General features: G+C 45.1%; 1 protein-coding gene across 6 annotated transcripts in view; it reads left to right on the top strand.

The window, feature by feature from the left end:
* LOC117403532 (rhotekin-like) overlaps positions 1 to 18184 on the top strand; it is a 128191-nt gene that overhangs the window by 64070 nt on the left and 45937 nt on the right. The window contains exon 1 of one of the 6 annotated variants that reach the window (XM_058986151.1): positions 2557 to 3151. The exons of the other annotated variants lie outside the window; for them this stretch is intronic. Within the exon in view, the coding sequence (XP_058842134.1) occupies positions 3128 to 3151 (24 nt within the window). The 5' untranslated portion in view covers positions 2557 to 3127. Of the gene's footprint in view, positions 1 to 2556; positions 3152 to 18184 lie in introns of those variants that run through there. 6 annotated transcript variants of the gene reach the window in all.

The following is an 18184-nucleotide window of genomic DNA, read 5'->3' as shown; positions in this document are numbered from 1 at the left end:
GAGCATCTCCTAGTCTTCATAGTGCATTCAGCAGACCTAGCCTCAGCCAGCATGGGGTGAGCTTGGGTATTTCTGTCATGTGTGAAATGGAAATGAATGAAAGAGTGCTGTTCCTTTAAACAGATGCAGGTTGATCTGATTGCTGTTTGGAATACAATACAGCTGAATAGCGGACAGACACATGCAGTAAGAAGGAGGCATCCAATGAGAATATGAGAGATTATAGTTTTGCAGGTGGGCTTGCCGGACCTGTGTTGGAAGGGCATGCTTGCTTGCTTGCAGTCTAATATGGGCCGCAAGTCTCATGCGGCCACAGGACCCTAAATCGGGTAAAATCTAAAGCGACCGCAGTGCTGAAGGGGCAGCCTTACACAGGATGAAGAATCGGGGATGAGGAAATATGTGTGTATATATTTGGTGGAATCATGGTGGCTGTAGCATTGCTCAGATTGTATAGTCTGTATAGCAGCGAGATTCATTTAGCAACTGTTGCTAGTCTGCTAGTTATCCAGGCTCTGCACTCTTGGCAGGCTGCTCTGGATCTGTGAGTTATGCTGCATTATTCCAGCCAGGCTTACTAATGTATTCCCTGACAGGTGCGTTTTGGAATGTCATCCTCGCGAAAGGAAAGGAAAACGAGTGTGCTCAGTTTTGTAAAGCTGGTCTAGTTTGTATTCCTAGCACCCTCTTGCCCTTCCTCCGGCACGGACGATGTACGGTACAGGGTAGGATTTGACTTATGAGACACACTTTATGTTATCAAGAGTAAGAGAGCACAAGGAACACAGGCCAGCTGTGCACAAGCTTCACATCTCCTAGGATGTCTTCAGTAAATAAAGCAATGCTGAGATATCCTAGGTGACGTTTCTGTCATGCCTTTAGTGCATCGGAAATGTGTTGGGGCAAGGAGAGGTCCTTGATCACTTGTTTACTCGCAGTGTTTCATGTTGCTTGAAAAGGGGCTTTAGGAGAGAAGATAATGAAGAGATGTATCACTGTGAAAGATCTCCTGGATGCTTACAGCCCTGGAGCTTGAATTGCATCTTTAATTTCACACAGCTGCATTCACCCCATACCTTCGGCCTCTCTTATCCTTAATTGCAAAGTGATTAAATAATTTGTGAGTCAAATGGGGGGTAATGTTGAGACGTCTGGGTCCCCGTTGTGTGGCAATGATCTCAGTCCTACCGCTCGGGCAGGTGCAGACCAGACCCCTGCCTCTCATGTTCTGAACTGATAAATGATGCTGTTGCACCTCAAACTGGTCTTCATTACTGCAAACTGGTCTTCATTACTGCAAACTGGTCTTCATTACTGCATCTCAAGCATTACTGTATATATTAAGAGTTTGCATCTTATTTACAAGAGGAAGAAACTGCAGCTTTAATCAGAATGGAGTTTGTGTGTAGTGCAATTTAAAATATTTCAATATGTGAGGAATTGCATTGACTGCAGGTATATACCCTCAATTAAGACCAGTCAATTAGACTATTATAGGACACTATAGAATTTTGATATGTTTTAGCTATTTAGTATTTATCTTAGGAATGGAAGTGCTAATCAAGATCTGTGAAACAGGCTGGCAAGGGCTTTGTTAGCCAGGACAGGTCTGAAACACAGAGACAGTCCAATCCAATTGAAATGAACAACATCACAGCTCACACTTTATATTGAATGTACATTCAAGAACAAGGCTGTTGTTGCAGGATTCTTCAGTGTCACTGGGCCAGCTGGGAGGTCACTTGCAATCCTATTTTATTAGCTCTGGTGTGTCTGCATACTGTGGTGCAGCTATGCCCTGATACTGCTGGTAGTTTTAATAATGCATCCTGCTCTTCGCACAGCTGCAGCCCTGATTTTGGTCACAGGGATGTTAACCGTATGATCCAGTCTCTAATACCCCGGCTGTAGGGACTGTTCTGGAATAGACACTGCAGGGGCAGTAACCTCAAACAGCTGCAGTTGGAATTCACTGGTACGGTCTTAGAACACAGTGTAAGAGGGTGAGAAGCTCTCACTCGCCCTGCAGCCAGTCCTGGCTTTCAGAACTCCTCTTATTTAGGTAGGTTATTGACATGACCAGGTGCCAGCAGTGTGCTCTGAACTGACTGCCCTGCCCCTGAACATTTCAATAACATACACCTTCCACTTGTAAATATTATTATTTTTATTAATAATAATAATAATAATAATAATAATAATAATAATAATAATAATAATAATAAATACAGCACAGTGAAAAAAGATACAGTATATTTAGATTTAATATACACTGTCTATTCTATTGTATGTATGCAGTGAGTACCTGGTACCGCAATATTGGAGTGTACTGCTTTTATTTTAATATTGACAGTATGTATACATAATTGGCATTGCATGGATGGATGTGTGCATCTCTCTCTCTCTCTCTCTCTCTCTCTCTCTCTCTCTCTCTCTCTCTCTCTCTCTCTCTCTCTCTCTCTCTCTCTCTCTCTCATATTCCCCCCGATTCTCCGCTGCTATTGTTAGCTCAGCGATGATGTAATGCCTGCTTCTCTTCACGTTTGCTGTGAAGATTAGCCGATGTGAGGGTAGAGAGCCGAGCCGGGCAGGGTATAGGCTGGGAAAAGACTGACTTGCGCACTCACTCACTCCCTGTCTCTCTTTCATTGACTGGCCTGCCTTTCCTCGTCGTTTTTCCTCTATCTCTCTCACTGTCTTCGTTTACTCAGGGGATTTTTGTGGACTTCCAAAAGCTGTTTTTATTAGAACTTACTCCCCGGCGCTGCTGCCTGACTCAACACCGCAGTGTTGGACCAAAGTCATTCCCAGCGCCGGTGGGAGATTTCTGTACCTCGGAACCAAAGCTGGCTATAGTCCTGGTGCTAGTGTTACTTATAACGTGAATAGTAAAATATCATAGTGTCCTAATACTTGTATAGTGGAGGAATGAGCGCGATCAGATGACGAGACGGAGGCATACCGGTGTTTCTGCCGGAGGTGGGACCTGCGCCTGCACTGGTTAGGAAACCTTGCTGCTGCTGTACCCCGCACCACGGGAGAAGGGCCGTTTTTTAGATTGAAGTTCGAGTCGCAGACGGATTTGCGGAGTAGAACTTTGATCAGTTGTTGCTTCAGCCCTGCAGAGATGAACAGCTGTAAAAGCAGTAGAGTAAGTGTGTTCATGCCCTCTTTTCTGTTTGTATTGCTGTGTAATAACATATTTAGTATGAAACAGCAGAACAGCGCGCGCGTCGTATTATTTAGTGCAGCAGCTTGGATTTCAAGTTTCTTGCTCGGGTTCTGCACCGTGCGTGGTGAACGTGGTCGGTAGAACTTTTCCGATTGAATACCCGTTCATTTACTTGACATCTGCTGCTATACCAACACTGCTCATGTTATAACCATTAGAAAACGCGCCTGATACCCGATTCACAAGTGCTCCTGCATCGCGATGCGCAATAGTTTGCCAGACACCTGCAGTCTTTGAAGACGAGCTGTACTGTTATTGGGGTGAGATTCATCACGATTGTTTTTGTAAAAGTAAAATCAATCTGTTCATGGTACAACACTAGTACCAAACGCATAAGAGACATCAGAGTCATTAAACTATTCAAATCTGATACCTTGTATCCTAACTATCAAACACTATCAAACTAGAAACTGATTTGCAGATTACTGCGTATGCATTTAAAACTGTTTGTCCCATAGTTTACAATGTATTGGTATGTCTTTACTACAGTATACACATTTTTTAATATTAGTTCTTTCTTTCATATTGATAATGTCAGTTTATAATAACACACAAATTTAACAATACAATACTATTGACACAAATAAAATCATTCAACAGTGCTGCTCCAAGCATTGTGTTAATATATATATATATATATATATATATATATATATATATATATATATATATATATATATAATTATATTTGAGACTTTTTAAAATTTAAAAAAAGAAAATCTATTCCTGGATTTAGTATGAGTTTAATAAGATTCACTTGAGCTTGTTACCAGTAAACCGTGGCTAAGCAAGTGGTAGTAAAACCTGGAATGGGTGAAACTGCTATGCAATAGGAGTCTTACTGTATTTCCATCCTTGCTCAACCAAATCCGCCACGCCACTCACAAATACATAAATATATCTCTGACAGCTGGTGCAGATGTTGCTGTTTCCCAGTGTTGTGGAATTCCTTGCAACTTTTCCAGTTGATAGCCAGCTAATTGGTTTTCTGAACCTCTGCTCTGGAGAGGCGGTGAGCCAAGGAGCACTGAGGAGATTTTGAAACCTTGCTGCTGATGGATTCAGTGCCCTCGAAACAGAGCAGCAGAGAAGCTGGTAGTGCTGCACAATCATTCAGATTGAGCTCTCCATAGAAAACAGGTGCTGACCATCAGCATTGGGCTAATTTATCTTTCCAAGTAAAACAAGTGAAGAAACACTTTCACTGGTTCATCTTGGAATGGTAAATTTAGCCCAATCAACACCAATGACCTTCACCTTTAACCTTTTCCTTTAAAACCTGACGTTGACAAATGATAGTCGGCTCAGGTTTAGAAACTCCCAATGGCTCCCTGCACCCAGTCCTGGGTTTCAGAACTGCCCTCATTTAAATATATTATTAAAATGATCAGGAGCAGTGGCTCCCGAGTGGCGCTCCGCGAGGAGTGCAGGATGTGCCCTAGAGCCTGGGCGTCGCCAGTTCGAGTCCAGGCTATTCCACTACCGAACGTGGACGGGAGCTCCCAGGGGGCGGCGCATAATTGGCTGAGCGCCACCCGGGGGGGCGGGCTTAGGTCGGCAAGGGTGTCCTTGGCTCACTGCTCACCAGCGACCCCTGTAGACTGGCTGGGCGCCTGTGGGCTTGCCTGTAAGCTGCCCAGAGCTGCCTTGTCCTCCGATGCTGTAGCTCTGGGTTGGCTGCATGGCGGGCCTGCAGAGTGAAAAAAAAGCGGTCGGCTGACTGCACACGCTTCGCAGGACAGCGTGTGCTCGTCTTCACTGCTCCTGAGTCAGCGCAGGGGTGGTAGCGGTGAGCTGATCCTAAATACAATTGGACATTTCAAATTGGGAGAAAAACAAGGTAAAACTAATTGGTGACTACTAAATAAAAAAATAATAAAAAAAAAATGATCAGGAGCCAGGAGTTTGATGTTAAATAAGTTGTTCCTCCCTCATAGCTCCTATCTGGTGAGACTTGTTCATGCTTTAAGAACAGAGCAATAATACCTAACCCAGGTCAGATCTGAAATCCAGGCCGGGCTTCAGCACGAGTATGTTTCTAACCCTGCAGTTTAAACTGCTGAAGCTGTGTTCTGCAGGATTGAATGTCCCTGCTACTGAAGCCCCCCTGTCCTGAAGTCCGATCTATTCATAGATCCAGTTTGGCAAGCAGGGACTGATGCAGAGAGTACACTAGCTTGATAGGTTTGAAAGGGAGGCTTGTTTGTGTCTGACAGCCCTGCAGTCATATATTACCCCCCTTGCTATTATGCTTCTTTCAATGCACAAAACGACTGGTTTAGTCTGGATTTCTTCAGTCCCGGTGCTTACTGTGTAATAGCACTAATCAATGGATCCAGCAGATTTAACCAGCTGTACTCTGTGAGTCTTAGTCAGTGTTCAATATGAGTCTTAATAAAATGAATTTCAGAGGACAGTGTAGCCTGAGCTACTTTAATGAGGGGAGGGGGGGGGCTGTTGGAGCAGGAGGCTGCTATTTCAGTGCAGAATGATTAGCTCAGCGTCAGCAATCAATTCTGGATAGTCTGAATTGTGTGTTTTTTTATATAAAGAAAAACGGTGACTATTTCTATGTTAACTACGTTTTTACCTGTATCTAGAGGACCCCTAATCCAATTGTGATGAAACTTGGTTTAAACATTCTTTACGTCAAGTTGGTACAAAAATCAGGGGCTAAATAAAGGAACCTGTTGATATGTATTTTTTCAGAGACTTCTGGTGGGTGCAGGACGTGGTGACTTTGTTGTGATACAGCACTGACTTACCAGCTTTAAAGAACAGTAAATGATAACTTCTTAAAAGCAGAGATAACCTTGAATGTCATTGTCTGCTGTGCAGTGATGCAAACCTGTGATCTGTAGTTCATTGTGCTTTTGCTGGTGTGCCTATTTTATTTTTTATTTTTTACCCCTTTGCTCTCAAGTTCTGAGAGTGGAGTCTTGAGTCCGATCTAAGCTAAGCCACCACGCCAGCACTGCCGTGTGATCTCGCTGTGAAATATACAGCTAAATCCGCTCGGCGGGAAAATTCTCCCAAGACGTAGAAAGAAAGATATACAATGAAAGGGAGCATTGAGGCTGGAGTGTGCAATGAATCGCATGCTTTGTGGAACGAGGCTGCTGTAGGCAGAAAAACTGACTCAGCTTAGGAACAATCCTGCTTTAAAAGCACATTCTGTTTAGCGCAAAGCTATAAAGCACGTCATGCTAGTTGCAGAACCCTGGTGACACTTACTCATCCCATTACACCGTGAGGTTTCTTCATGTTTTTTGCAGGGGGAGGGGTGGTAGTCGAGTGGCATGCTCAGCAATGGGTGTTCATGGGCCAGTGCATTTGACACAAGAACGCTGATGTATCAATGAGCTGTATAGATCAAGTGTAGAGGTATGGAGATGCTCGGAATGGAGGCACCCTTCTGTAGTCTGAGCTCTTAGTCAGGGGAGTGCCTTCCCTTGTACAGTAAAGGCACGGCCGCGTGGTGTGCATGGGGAGTCTTACAGTCAGTGGAGCGCCTTCCCTTGTACAGTAAAGGCACGGCCGCGTGGTGTGCATGGGGAGTCTTACAGTCAGGGGAGCGCCTTCCCTTGTACAGTAAAGGCACGGCCGCGTGGGGGGAGTCTTACAGTCAGGGGAGCGCCTTCCCTTGTACAGTAAAGGCACGGCCACGTGGTGTGCGGGAGGAGTCTTACAGTCAGGGGAGCGCCTTCCCTTGTACAGTAAAGGCACGGCCGTGTGGTGTGTGTGGGGAGTCTTACAGTCAGGGGAGTGCCTTCCCTTGTACAGTAAAGGCACGGCCGCGTGGTGTGCGGGGGGAGTCTTACAGTCAGGGGAGCGCCTTCCCTTGTACAGTAAAGGCACGGCCACGTGGTGTGCGGGGGGAGTCTTACAGTCAGGGGAGCGCCTTCCCTTGTACAGTAAAGGCACGGCCACGTGGTGTGCGGGGGGAGTCTTACAGTCAGGGGAGCAAGGTCGTTGATTTGAGGATTCCACAGGGAGCGCGTCGCATTGGCTCTGGTGCTCATGGGGGTTAGGAATCAGTATCTGCCTTGCATTCACAGACTGCTATAGGAATAATGCACTTATTGATTAACAATTATTTTAAACGTCAATATAATTCATGAAAGGGATGTTAAAGCGTGAGAGTTTAATTGCAGAATTTATAGCCAGTCCCTGTTCGGAGGCAGTGTGGTCCAGTGGTTAAAGTCCAGAGCTTGTAACCAGAAGGTCACCGGTTCAAATCTCACCTCTGCCACTGACTGACTTACTGTGTGACCCTGAGCAAGTCACTTAAACTCCTTGTGCTCCATCCTGTGGATGAGATGTTAATTCAATGTCCTGTTGTAAGTGACTCTGCATATAATGCACAGTTCACAGCCTACCTCTGTGAAGTGCTTTGTGATGGTGGTCCTGTATGAAAGGCACTATATAAAAATAAAGATTATTATTATTATTATGATTATGATGATCACAGACTGAGTAACCTCACCATGCTGCAGCACACCCTACTGGCCAGGCGCACAGTGAACTCATCCGCAGTCGAGCTCCTGGGTGTAAAGAGGCGATTGACTTGGAGAACAGTATCAGAGACGCCCACAGACCTTCAGTCATGTCTGTTTTCATACACCAGCACTGGCACCTGACCTTTAATTGTGTGTTTTCAGCTGCAGTAGGGGCTGCATCACTGGCATACTTGTTTTACATTGCACAGCAGGACACTGCAGTGAGATAACCCTACAGTAAGCTATATTCAGCTATTGACGTAAACTAAAATGTAAATGACATTTTAATTGGGAAATTATGTTAAATATTATTGTCTTGAGGCTGATCTAACATAAGCTAAGCTACAACGCCACCACTGCCCTCTGATCTCACTGGGAAATGTACAACTAAATCCGCTCAGTCAGTGGTTTGACAACACTGGAAAACCCTTTTGATTCTCTGCAATTCAAACTTGAGCTGCAGCTAAGGAACCGGCATCTCCCTCTCTCCCTTCCTGCAGAGGCACCCAGCCAGCCTCCTGACATAATGAGACTGATCAAAGTGTCTTTATCAGCAAGAGGATTACTCCAGACGTTCTGATCGGCTGCTGGCATTTAAATGTCAGGTTGAAAAGGTTGAACATGAAATGGAAGCCGAGAAAAAAAAGTAATCTGGAAACGCGACTGGATCATTCCATCTGAGAAGGGAAGTACTGCTGCTGCTGCTGCTGCTGCTGCTAAGTTGTTTGAAATAATTGCGTCTAGATTTATTGGACTAGGAATTAGTTTGTATATTTGTTAGGGGCCATGATGACTAGCATAATGCTGGCATTGAGATGTGACGGGCTGTATATGAAGGTACTGCACAGGGTGTACAGCATTAAGCATGGAATCTGGCTTGAATGCAATAATATTTGATCACAGCCTTCATGTTCAGTACTGTGTGTTTATTTTTGCATGGTATTTTTGCAGTTTTCCCATGCTTTTCCAGTGGTTACAATATTTACCATAGTTTATCCTAGTTTGCCGTGTTTATGATGTGCTTTACCATACCTCGTTATTCTTTACAATGCTTTCCTGTGCTTTACCGTGTTTTCACAATGCATTATTACACTTTGCTATGCTTTTACCATGGTAATCTTTTGTAAGGGACTTTGCATTTGAAGAACTTTTCCCTAATACTGTGTGTGTGAGTGCACAGAATGTGTCAATAAATACTACGTCCGATTTGGAGCTTTTTGGAAAACAATTCTCACAGCACTGTATAAATGATGTTCATTCATCTGCTTCTTCAGTTGAGGTTACATGAAGAACTGTCAAGTCACCACTGCGGCAGTGAGCAAACCTTAAACTCCAAATCTTAACCAAAAGTGTGAGTGGCGAAGTAGGGCTGTAACGATTCATTGTGCAGGGATGGAAATACGACTCCCATTGCAATGCAGTTTGAGCCGTTCCTGGTTTTACTTTCAGTTTATTAAGACACACCTGAGCTTGTTACCTATGCATTGTGACTGATGAAGCTTGTGTTAAAACCTGAAGTGAGTGAAACTGCATGCAATAGGAGTCTTACTGATGAACCATGATACTTTCTTTACATTGATATAGCGCATCATAACATCATTATACACGATCGTTGTACGTGATTCATATCCTATCGAGACCTGCATGTCGGGATTCACATCGTGTCGGTTAGTGCATCTTCACACCCCTACGGCTCAACCAGAGCAGATTTCCTTTTCGCTCGTGTGCAGCAAGCCAGTAGCATAATAAACATCATGTAAGTAAACGGAGGTTGCTATGGTAACACAGTGGTTGGCACGCTCGCCCCTTGGTCACAGGAACCTTGCTTAGGAGGAAGCGAAAGCAGCTCCAATACGCATCATCCCAGCTGGGTGTCCCTCCAGAGATGATGCATCGATTCTGGTTCTGTGGGGTTATTGACCACCGAGCTTCTCCAGCAGAACCTTCACGTCATCACCCAGCAGGCACTGCTGTTTCTCTTTCTTATGGAGCCTTTCTAGGGAACCTGCTTTGTATAGGAAGGCCTTCCATGTCTCTTACATGGCTCATGCCCTCAAGACCTCGTAATTCAATATGGGGTCCATCTGGGTACCTGGCAAAAAAAAACAAAAAAAACATTTTACTGGAGGTGGTGACCTCAATATATGCTTCCAGTAATGCTGAATTCAATTTTTTTAAATGGACCTGTTTGAACTCTTAAGCTGAAACGTACTTTGATATATTATACAAGCTGTTTTGCTGAAGCTTACTTTGATATATTGTACAAGCTGTTTTGTACGTACCCGAGTGTGATTTGTTTTCTATTGTGTTGTAACACGCATTATAACACACCAGCCCTAGGGTGCAGTTATTGCTGCCGCTGCCCTTGTTCACCAGCTGTGCCTAGACTCCAGGAGCAAGCTGTAAAGGGTCTGTCTGTATCTTTTTTATATTCCTGTTGTGGAATTGATTCTGTCGTGACTGTTTGGCACACATTGCTGGCTCATGCAAAGTGTAATAGGGCAGATTTATCAACCTGTTCATCTTACAAAAGTGGTTTCTCAGTGTGTTGCTTCATCATTCCAGCCTTTTTTTTTATTTGTGCTGGAAGACACCGTGAGCTTAAGGGCTTCAGTATGAGCATCAGGAAATGACTTTAATTCACCCGGCTGCCAGCCTGTACTTCTGTGTTCTCTGCCCTTTCCTCTGGGACTGCATCTGAGCTCTGATTGATTTACAACAACAGCTTAGGGATGAAATGACCCATTGTGTATCAAAGAATCATGATGCTTCCATGCAAGGACCAAAAGCACTGCATGGGCACTCGCAGTCCACCAACCAGATGCTTCCTGAATGTTAAAGAAATGAGGTTTATAGCTGGTTTTAGTGTCAGGTGTTCAGTATTATGGAAACGATAAATTCCACAAATCATGCGATAATATCCTGTGGTTTGTCACTGCACACCTATCACACAATGAATGAAATAAATACAAGAAAAAGCAAACAGATCTTTTGCACATATACATTTGACTTAATAGTGGGGCACAAGATAAGTGGGTAAACTGGGCATGTGAACATCATCAAGCAAGGAGGGTGCAGCAAGGGAAGGCCTTTCTCTATCAAGCTACTGAAGCATTCCCTGCTGTAGGAGGCTAGGAGGGATAATATTAAGTGATGTGCTTATGTATTGTTTCATTTTCACAGCACAATAAGCCCCTGAAATTCCTGGGGGAGCTTTATAGACAGTCCATACAAAGACAGAGCAGGCAATAAAATCACCTGGGCTGTTTTCAGATACACTTTGTTCGCATGGTAATGAACAAAGGCTTCTGTTATCTTTTCCGTTTTGCACATTTTTGCTTTGTAGCGCAGATGAATTGTGTTTCATACAGACAGTCTGTAACAACCTAGTCTGAGTACAAACAACAAAATAGTGAAATAACGCATGGGTAGCAGCAGCTAGATCTGTCCAAACTCTGCGGTGCTTAAAGGGAGTGGACAGGTGCAGTACTGGCATGAACACTGTGTGCAGCTCCCAAACTCTGCGGCTCTTAAAGGGAGTGGACATGTGCAGTACTGGCATGAACACTGTGTGCAGCTCTCAAACTCTGCGGCTCTTAAAGGGAGTGGACAGGTGCAGTACTGGCATGAACACTGTGTGCAGCTCCCAAACTGCGGCTCTTAAAGGGAGTGGACAGGTGCAGTACTGGCATGAACACTGTGTGCAGCTCCCAAACTCTGCGGCTCTTAAAGGGAGTGGACAGGTGCAGTACTGGCATGAACACTGTGTGCAGCTCTCAAACTCTGCGGCTCTTAAAGGGAGTGGACAGGTGCAGTACTGGCATGAACACTGTGTGCAGCTCTCAAACTCTGCGGCGCTTAAAGGGAGTGGACAGGTGCAGTACTGGCATGAACACTGTGTGCAGCTCCCAAACTCTGCGGCGCTTAAAGGGAGTGGACAGGTGCAGTACTGGCATGAACACTGTGTGCAGCTCTCAAACTCTGCGGCTCTTAAAGGGAGTGGACAGGTGCAGTACTGGCATGAACACTGTGTGCAGCTCCCAAACTCTGCGGCGCTTAAAGGGAGTGGACAGGTGCAGTACTGGCATGAACACTGTGTGCAGCTCTCAAACTCTGCGGTGCTTAAAGGGAGTGGACAGGTGCAGTACTGGCATGAACACTGTGTGCAGCTCTCAAACTCTGCGGCGCTTAAAGGGAGTGGACAGGTGCAGTACTGGCATGAACACTGTGTGCAGCTCTCAAACTCTGCGGTGCTTAAAGGGAGTGGACAGGTGCAGTACTGGCATGAACACTGTGTGCAGCTCTCAAACTCTGCGGCGCTTAAAGGGAGTGGACAGGTGCAGTACTGGCATGAACACTGTGTGCAGCTCTCAAACTCTGCGGAGCTTAAAGGGAGTGGACAGGTGCAGTACTGGCATGAACACTGTGTGCAGCTCCCAAACTCTGCGGCGCTTAAAGGGAGTGGACAGGTGCAGTACTGGCATGAACACTGTGTGCAGCTCTCAAACTCTGCGGTGCTTAAAGGGAGTGGACAGGTGCAGTACTGGCATGAACACTGTGTGCAGCTCTCAAACTCTGCGGCGCTTAAAGGGAGTGGACAGGTGCAGTACTGGCATGAACACTGTGTGCAGCTCTCAAACTCTGCGGTGCTTAAAGGGAGTGGACAGGTGCAGTACTGGCATGAACACTGTGTGCAGCTCTCAAACTCTGCGGCGCTTAAAGGGAGTGGACAGGTGCAGTACTGGCATGAACACTGTGTGCAGCTCTCAAACTCTGCGGAGCTTAAAGGGAGTGGACAGGTGCAGTACTGGCATGAACACTGTGTGCAGCTCCCAAACTCTGCAGCGCTTGAAGGGAGTGGACAGGTGCAGTACTGGCATGAACACTGTGCAGCTCCCAAACTCTGCGGCTCTTAAAGGGAGTGGACAGGTGCAGTACTGGCATGAACACTGTGTGCAGCTCCCAAACTCTGCGGCGCTTAAAGGGAGTGGACAGGTGCAGTACTGGCATGAACACTGTGTGCAGCTCACCAGGTACTGAAGTGTCAAATAAATGTGTAAGCTGTTGTGACTATTGGCTTGGTTTAATGGTATCATGGACTGTGAATATGCTCTATAGCCTGCTCTAAGAATGTCCCTGCCCTTATCAGGGCTGTCATTGACAAGAGAAGACAGATGTACTGAAGTGGCATTCATGTTGTCTCTCGGAAATGCTGCTCCGGATCATCTTCAATGTGATTTGCTGTTACGTCATTAGAGGGGCGTGGTTTTAAAAACTACACAAATGGTTACGTGTCACTGAATGCATTCGTGCATGCTGTGTTACTAAGAGGGACTGCTGCATTGCACTGTAATACTATTTTGCTTGTATGAACAAATGAAAGATGACAACTGGTCTATTGAGAGGTTCAGCTGCACTCTTCTAAAACTATCCCTGCATTGAATCTTTCTCAGGGTCAGCCACTGTAGCTTAGTCACTGCTGCTGGCACTGGCAGATGGAGTAACAGCCCTTCATTTGTGTGACTTGATCATCAGCAGGCTGCGCTGGTTCTGCGCTGTGCTCCAGCTGTGGACCGCTGCTCTGCAGATGGAGCCTCTGCTGTGTTAGGGTTTACAGGTCTTATTGCACTCCTTGGTTTTGTGTTTCGGAGAGCCTCTCGCTTGGATGCTGTGCTCCAGTTGGGTTTGATATAACCAGGGCAGGATAATTGCAGCATTCTCCAATTATTCTCAGCGAGGTAATCAGCATTGCATCAAGTTCAAGTGGCTTTTGTCTCTGTCTCATTCACGGCCCATCAAATTAGCCAGGTGATTATCGAGCACCACTTACCTGAGCTTTAATTGTTAGTGCCGAGCGCTGAGGCTTTTCAAATGTCTGTCTGGATATAGTTGAATGGGTTATGTTGTACATGTGTTGGTAATAATGTATTGTATTTCTTACCTGCTCAGTGTCCTACAGATACTGTTTCTAGGCTGTAGATTTTCCTTTTACTAACTCTCAGTTGCAGCAGGGGCAGAAGTGTGAAACAGAAATATTGTTTAAAAGTTTTAGGAAATATTAGGATTTGTACAGTAACAGTGAATCTCTTGCAGAGTTACAGTAGTCTCTTCTTTACTGTGTAAAATACTGCCGCCTGCCACAGAACAGAAAAGGCTGTGGTCAGGGGGCTTGGCTGCACTGCAGAATGGAGTGGCATTGAGCAGCTCATTAGCAATAGTGTACTTCAGTGATCACAACACTGAGCAGCAGGGTAGAATGAAATGGAAACTGCTGGGCTGCAGTGTGGAAGGCAGTGGGTTTGAGTAACTCAGTGGTTAGAGTGCTGGGCTGCAGGAAGGCAGTGGGTTTGAGTAGCTCAGTGGTTAGAGTGCTGGGCTGCAGTGTGGAAGGCAGTGGGTTTGAATAGCTCAGTGGTTAGAGTGCTGGGCTGCCGGAAGGCAGTGGGTTTGAGTAGCTCAGCGGTTAGAGTGCTGGGCTGCAGTGTGGAAGGCAGTAGGTTTGAGTATCTCAGTGGTTAAAGTGCTGGGCTACAGGAAGGCAGTGGGTTTGAGTAGCACAGTGTAGAAGGCTCTGTATTGGTACTCCTGTTATTTTTCATTGAGACACAAGCTCGAATGACACAGGCCTCCAAGGTCATGTGGTATAAGCCTGGAGGGGTAATTTTGGAAAGAGCACTGCACTGCGCTAAAGTGTTCAAGTGCATTTAGTCCCGTTTCTCTGATTAACACAGATTTCTTTATCCTGGTTTAGATGCAGATAAACCCCCTGGATTAGTTGACACAAAGTAGCGCAGCACTTCCCAAACAGCCTTTCACAGGATTCCTGAGCCTGATGATTACAGATCAGCTCACTGGAAACCAAACTGCTGCGGCCAGACCAGCGGCACACCACAATGATCACACCCTGACAAACCCTGACACCCACACCGCTTACTGTGGGGGGTTTATTTACAGAAATATTGAAACCGTGCCTGTGCAACAATTACTAGAACTGTGTTTGAATGGCAAAAATGACCATGTCCGTCTGGCAGGCTTCATCACAGGTATTTTACCTTAACTTAGAACAGAAAAAAAGTTCTGCGCTGCAGTGTGTTTCATGTGTGTTAATGTGGGGCCAGGGTTCCAGGTTTTTTCTCTCTTTCTTGGCTGTTTTCTTATTTTTCTTCCCTTTCCTATTCATGATGCTTGCAATACTGTAATCCTGATTGAAATGAAGTGAGATCTGAAGCTACTTTCACTCTTTAACCAAGTAGCTTTCTGCTTTATCAAGTGGTTACTGCTGTTACTATTACTGGAGGTTTGTAAGTTCTTCACTTTCTTTATTATTCCGTCGCAGATTGTGCTTTACCATTGAAACACACAGCTGCTTTGCCAGTGGAACGGGTTGTCATGAGAACAGTTGCCCTGGGATGACTTCATCGCTTGCCTGCCACTTGCTGGTCAATGGGGACCATTATCTCGAGCCAATACCACTTCACAGTGAGTGGTGGTTTGACCGGGTCAGATGTGGGCTGCTGCTAAACAGCTTGCACTCACTTCATCCCTGCAGCTATGAGACGCTGCCACGCTAATTTGAACCACACTGTGTGCAGCACAGCAGGTGGGTAGCTCACCTGCAAATACTCTCAATCACACGAGACATGAAGGAATTCAGATCATCTACTGTATGCATTGTCATAGAAAGAAAAATCATAGAGCTCATTGTATTCTGTTTAATCAAATGACAAAAAACATGAATACTCTGTCCACTGTCTTGTTGCACACTGCTGGTCAGAGTTCTGTTTTAACTGGACAGTCACCCTTATAAAAGAGCCCCATGCTATTTTTGCATGGTACTTTTGCAGTTTTCCCCCATGCTTTTCCCACAGTTATACTGTGCATATACCATAACTTGGTCAGCAGCAGTGTGGAGTAGTGGTTAGGGCTCTGGACTCTTGACCGGAGGGTTGTGGGTTCAATCCCCAGTGCGGGACACTGCTGTTGTACCCTTGAGCAAGGTACTTTACCTAGATTGCTCCAATAAAAACCCAACTGTATAAATGGCTAATTGTATGTAAGATAATGTGATATCTGTATAATGTGAAATAATGTATAATGTGATATCTTGTAACAATTGTAAGTCGCCCTGGATAAGGGCGTCTGCTAAGAAATAAATAATAATAATAATAACTTTGTGCCATGTTTATTAGTGTGCTCTGCCATGGTTCACTATTCTTGACAATGCTTACCTATGCTTCACTGTGCTTTATTACACTTTACAATGCTTTTACTATGGGAAACCTTTCTAAGGGCAGTGCTGTGAGGCCAGGGACATGCCAGGGCCAGTTTGACACATCGCTCTTGGATTATCATTTTGCTGTTTGTTACTCTTTGGATAAGCAAACTTAAAAGGCAGTATCCTTCACCACAGAAAAGAATACATAAATACTTGATCAGGTATAAAGGTGAATTCCTTCATGTCTCGTGTGATTGAGAGTATTCATGTTTTTTGTCATTTGATTAAACAGAATACAATGAGCTCTATGATTTTTCTTTCTATGACAATGCATACAGTAGATGATCTGAATTCCTTCATGTCTCGTGTGATTGAGAGTATTTGCAGGCAGGTGCTCTGTTTCACTCGGAGGGTTGATGTTTCATGCTTGATCCATGGAGTGCAGTGTCTTGGCTGTGTGTGTTCGAGTGACACTAGGAGAGAGGGGCTGCATTGGAAGATGATGGATATTAACTCTGCTGTACCTGCGTGCAGGCAGGCAGTGGGGAAGACGCCTGGAGCCATTCAAGCAAGGTGGATTTCAGGCTCCTCATTAAAAAGCAGTCAAGATAGCGAGCAGAGCCCGCAGTGACAGGTTTGAGTACTGCGTGCCACAGATTAGACGGGAGAAACATTTTGTTCCCAGCAGCTAAAGCTGGATGTGAAGTAACCCGCTTAGAAGCAGAGGAGAGGGAGAATGACTGGCTGGGGTGAAGGAATGTACTGTAATGTGGAATCGATTATGAAATTAGGATGAATATTACTTATTTATTAACAGCTGAGGTAATGCAGTATTTGTATTAATGGCTCTGTTGTCTTGTATAATCTGCATCTGTTGTACAGCATGCATTATCTTAAAGCACTGTCGACTTAATACTGTACTTTGTTGTTTTAGTGGAAGTAATTATCATTAAATGTGTGACAGTTAACCTGCAGTGAAAGGTCTGTATGTTACATCAGTGCGAAGCTGGTGGCTGTGCATATCTACAGTATGTCACATTCTGAGAACAGTCTAATCTGATTAATCAGGATGAAAATTGGACTTTCCTTAGTGCAGTTACAGTATCAGGTTGGGATAACGAGGGTGTTTTTACTAACTGATTGATTGATCGTATCAGAAATACATAAGAAAAACTCTTAGCCGCTGTTTACACCAGACTAAAGACTTTGCTCACATCATTGTACTGGCTTCCGTTGTTCAGATGCAGTGTAACTGGTCCAGATATTCTCTTTATTGAACAAGCTTCGTGCTCCTGTTAACCCCCTGTGTGTGTGTCTGTGTGTGGGAGTGCTCCCCCACTGCTACCCCCCCTGAATAGCAGTCTCAAATGGAAGCGCTGATGGAATCTGGCTTGAAGTCGGAGCAATCTGCTTGTTTGCTATGAATACTTTTAAAGCTGCCCCTCCTTCTTTTCCTCTTCAAAGGGGTTGGGGTGATCTGGGGAGCAGATTCTCCATCCTGGCTAACTTCTCTGCTTTCACAGCTTGTTTAATCCTCTAATGCAGGGGCATGCCTGCCAGCTGGTTCCAGGCTGCGCCTGTTCTGACTTCACAGTCCCAGATCTCTTTCCTTTCCTCATGTTAGTCTCTGGAGTGGGGGGTGGGGAGGGGTGGGAGTGGGAGTGGGAGTGGGATTGGGGGGGGATGCAGCTGCCTGATCTGGCCTGTCTGCCTACTGGGCTCACGTAGTTGCTCATTTAGCCCAGCCTGTAGAGTTCTTACTGATGGGCCAGTCCTGTATGCCATGAGGTTGAACCCTGTCCCTTGAATCTCTTTTCATTTATTTTTTTTGCTGCTCGTACCCATTCTCTTCTGTTTTCTATCCAGTTCCTTTGAGCCAGTCAAGTGTCTTCACTCGAGCACACACTGTCTGGTAGAATTATTGCACATCTGCTTGCAACTCCAGGCAATCAATCCAAACCAGGAGGGCAGTGCAGCTCTAGCACATTCTTTTCTTTCGTAGCATTTCTTTCATTTCGACTCATGATTGCTGCTATTCCAAGCTGTACTCCCATTCTGTTATCAGCACTGGGTATTCATTCAGATTGTGGAAATCATGTCCGGTCAAGTCTTATATTTTCTCTTTATTAAGGACCTGGTGTGATGACCACTTCCTGTAGCTGTCATGTCACTCTGTCACCAAAGAAGTCGCACACAGTGATTCCCTTCCAGTGTCTGTTGAGTAAAGATGTAGAATAT

This window comes from Acipenser ruthenus, chromosome 2 (genome assembly GCF_902713425.1).
Source record: "Acipenser ruthenus chromosome 2, fAciRut3.2 maternal haplotype, whole genome shotgun sequence".
NCBI lineage: Eukaryota > Metazoa > Chordata > Actinopteri > Acipenseriformes > Acipenseridae > Acipenser > Acipenser ruthenus.
Note: the sequence above shows the minus strand (reverse complement) of the source record. Positions and strands in the feature narration are given on the sequence as shown.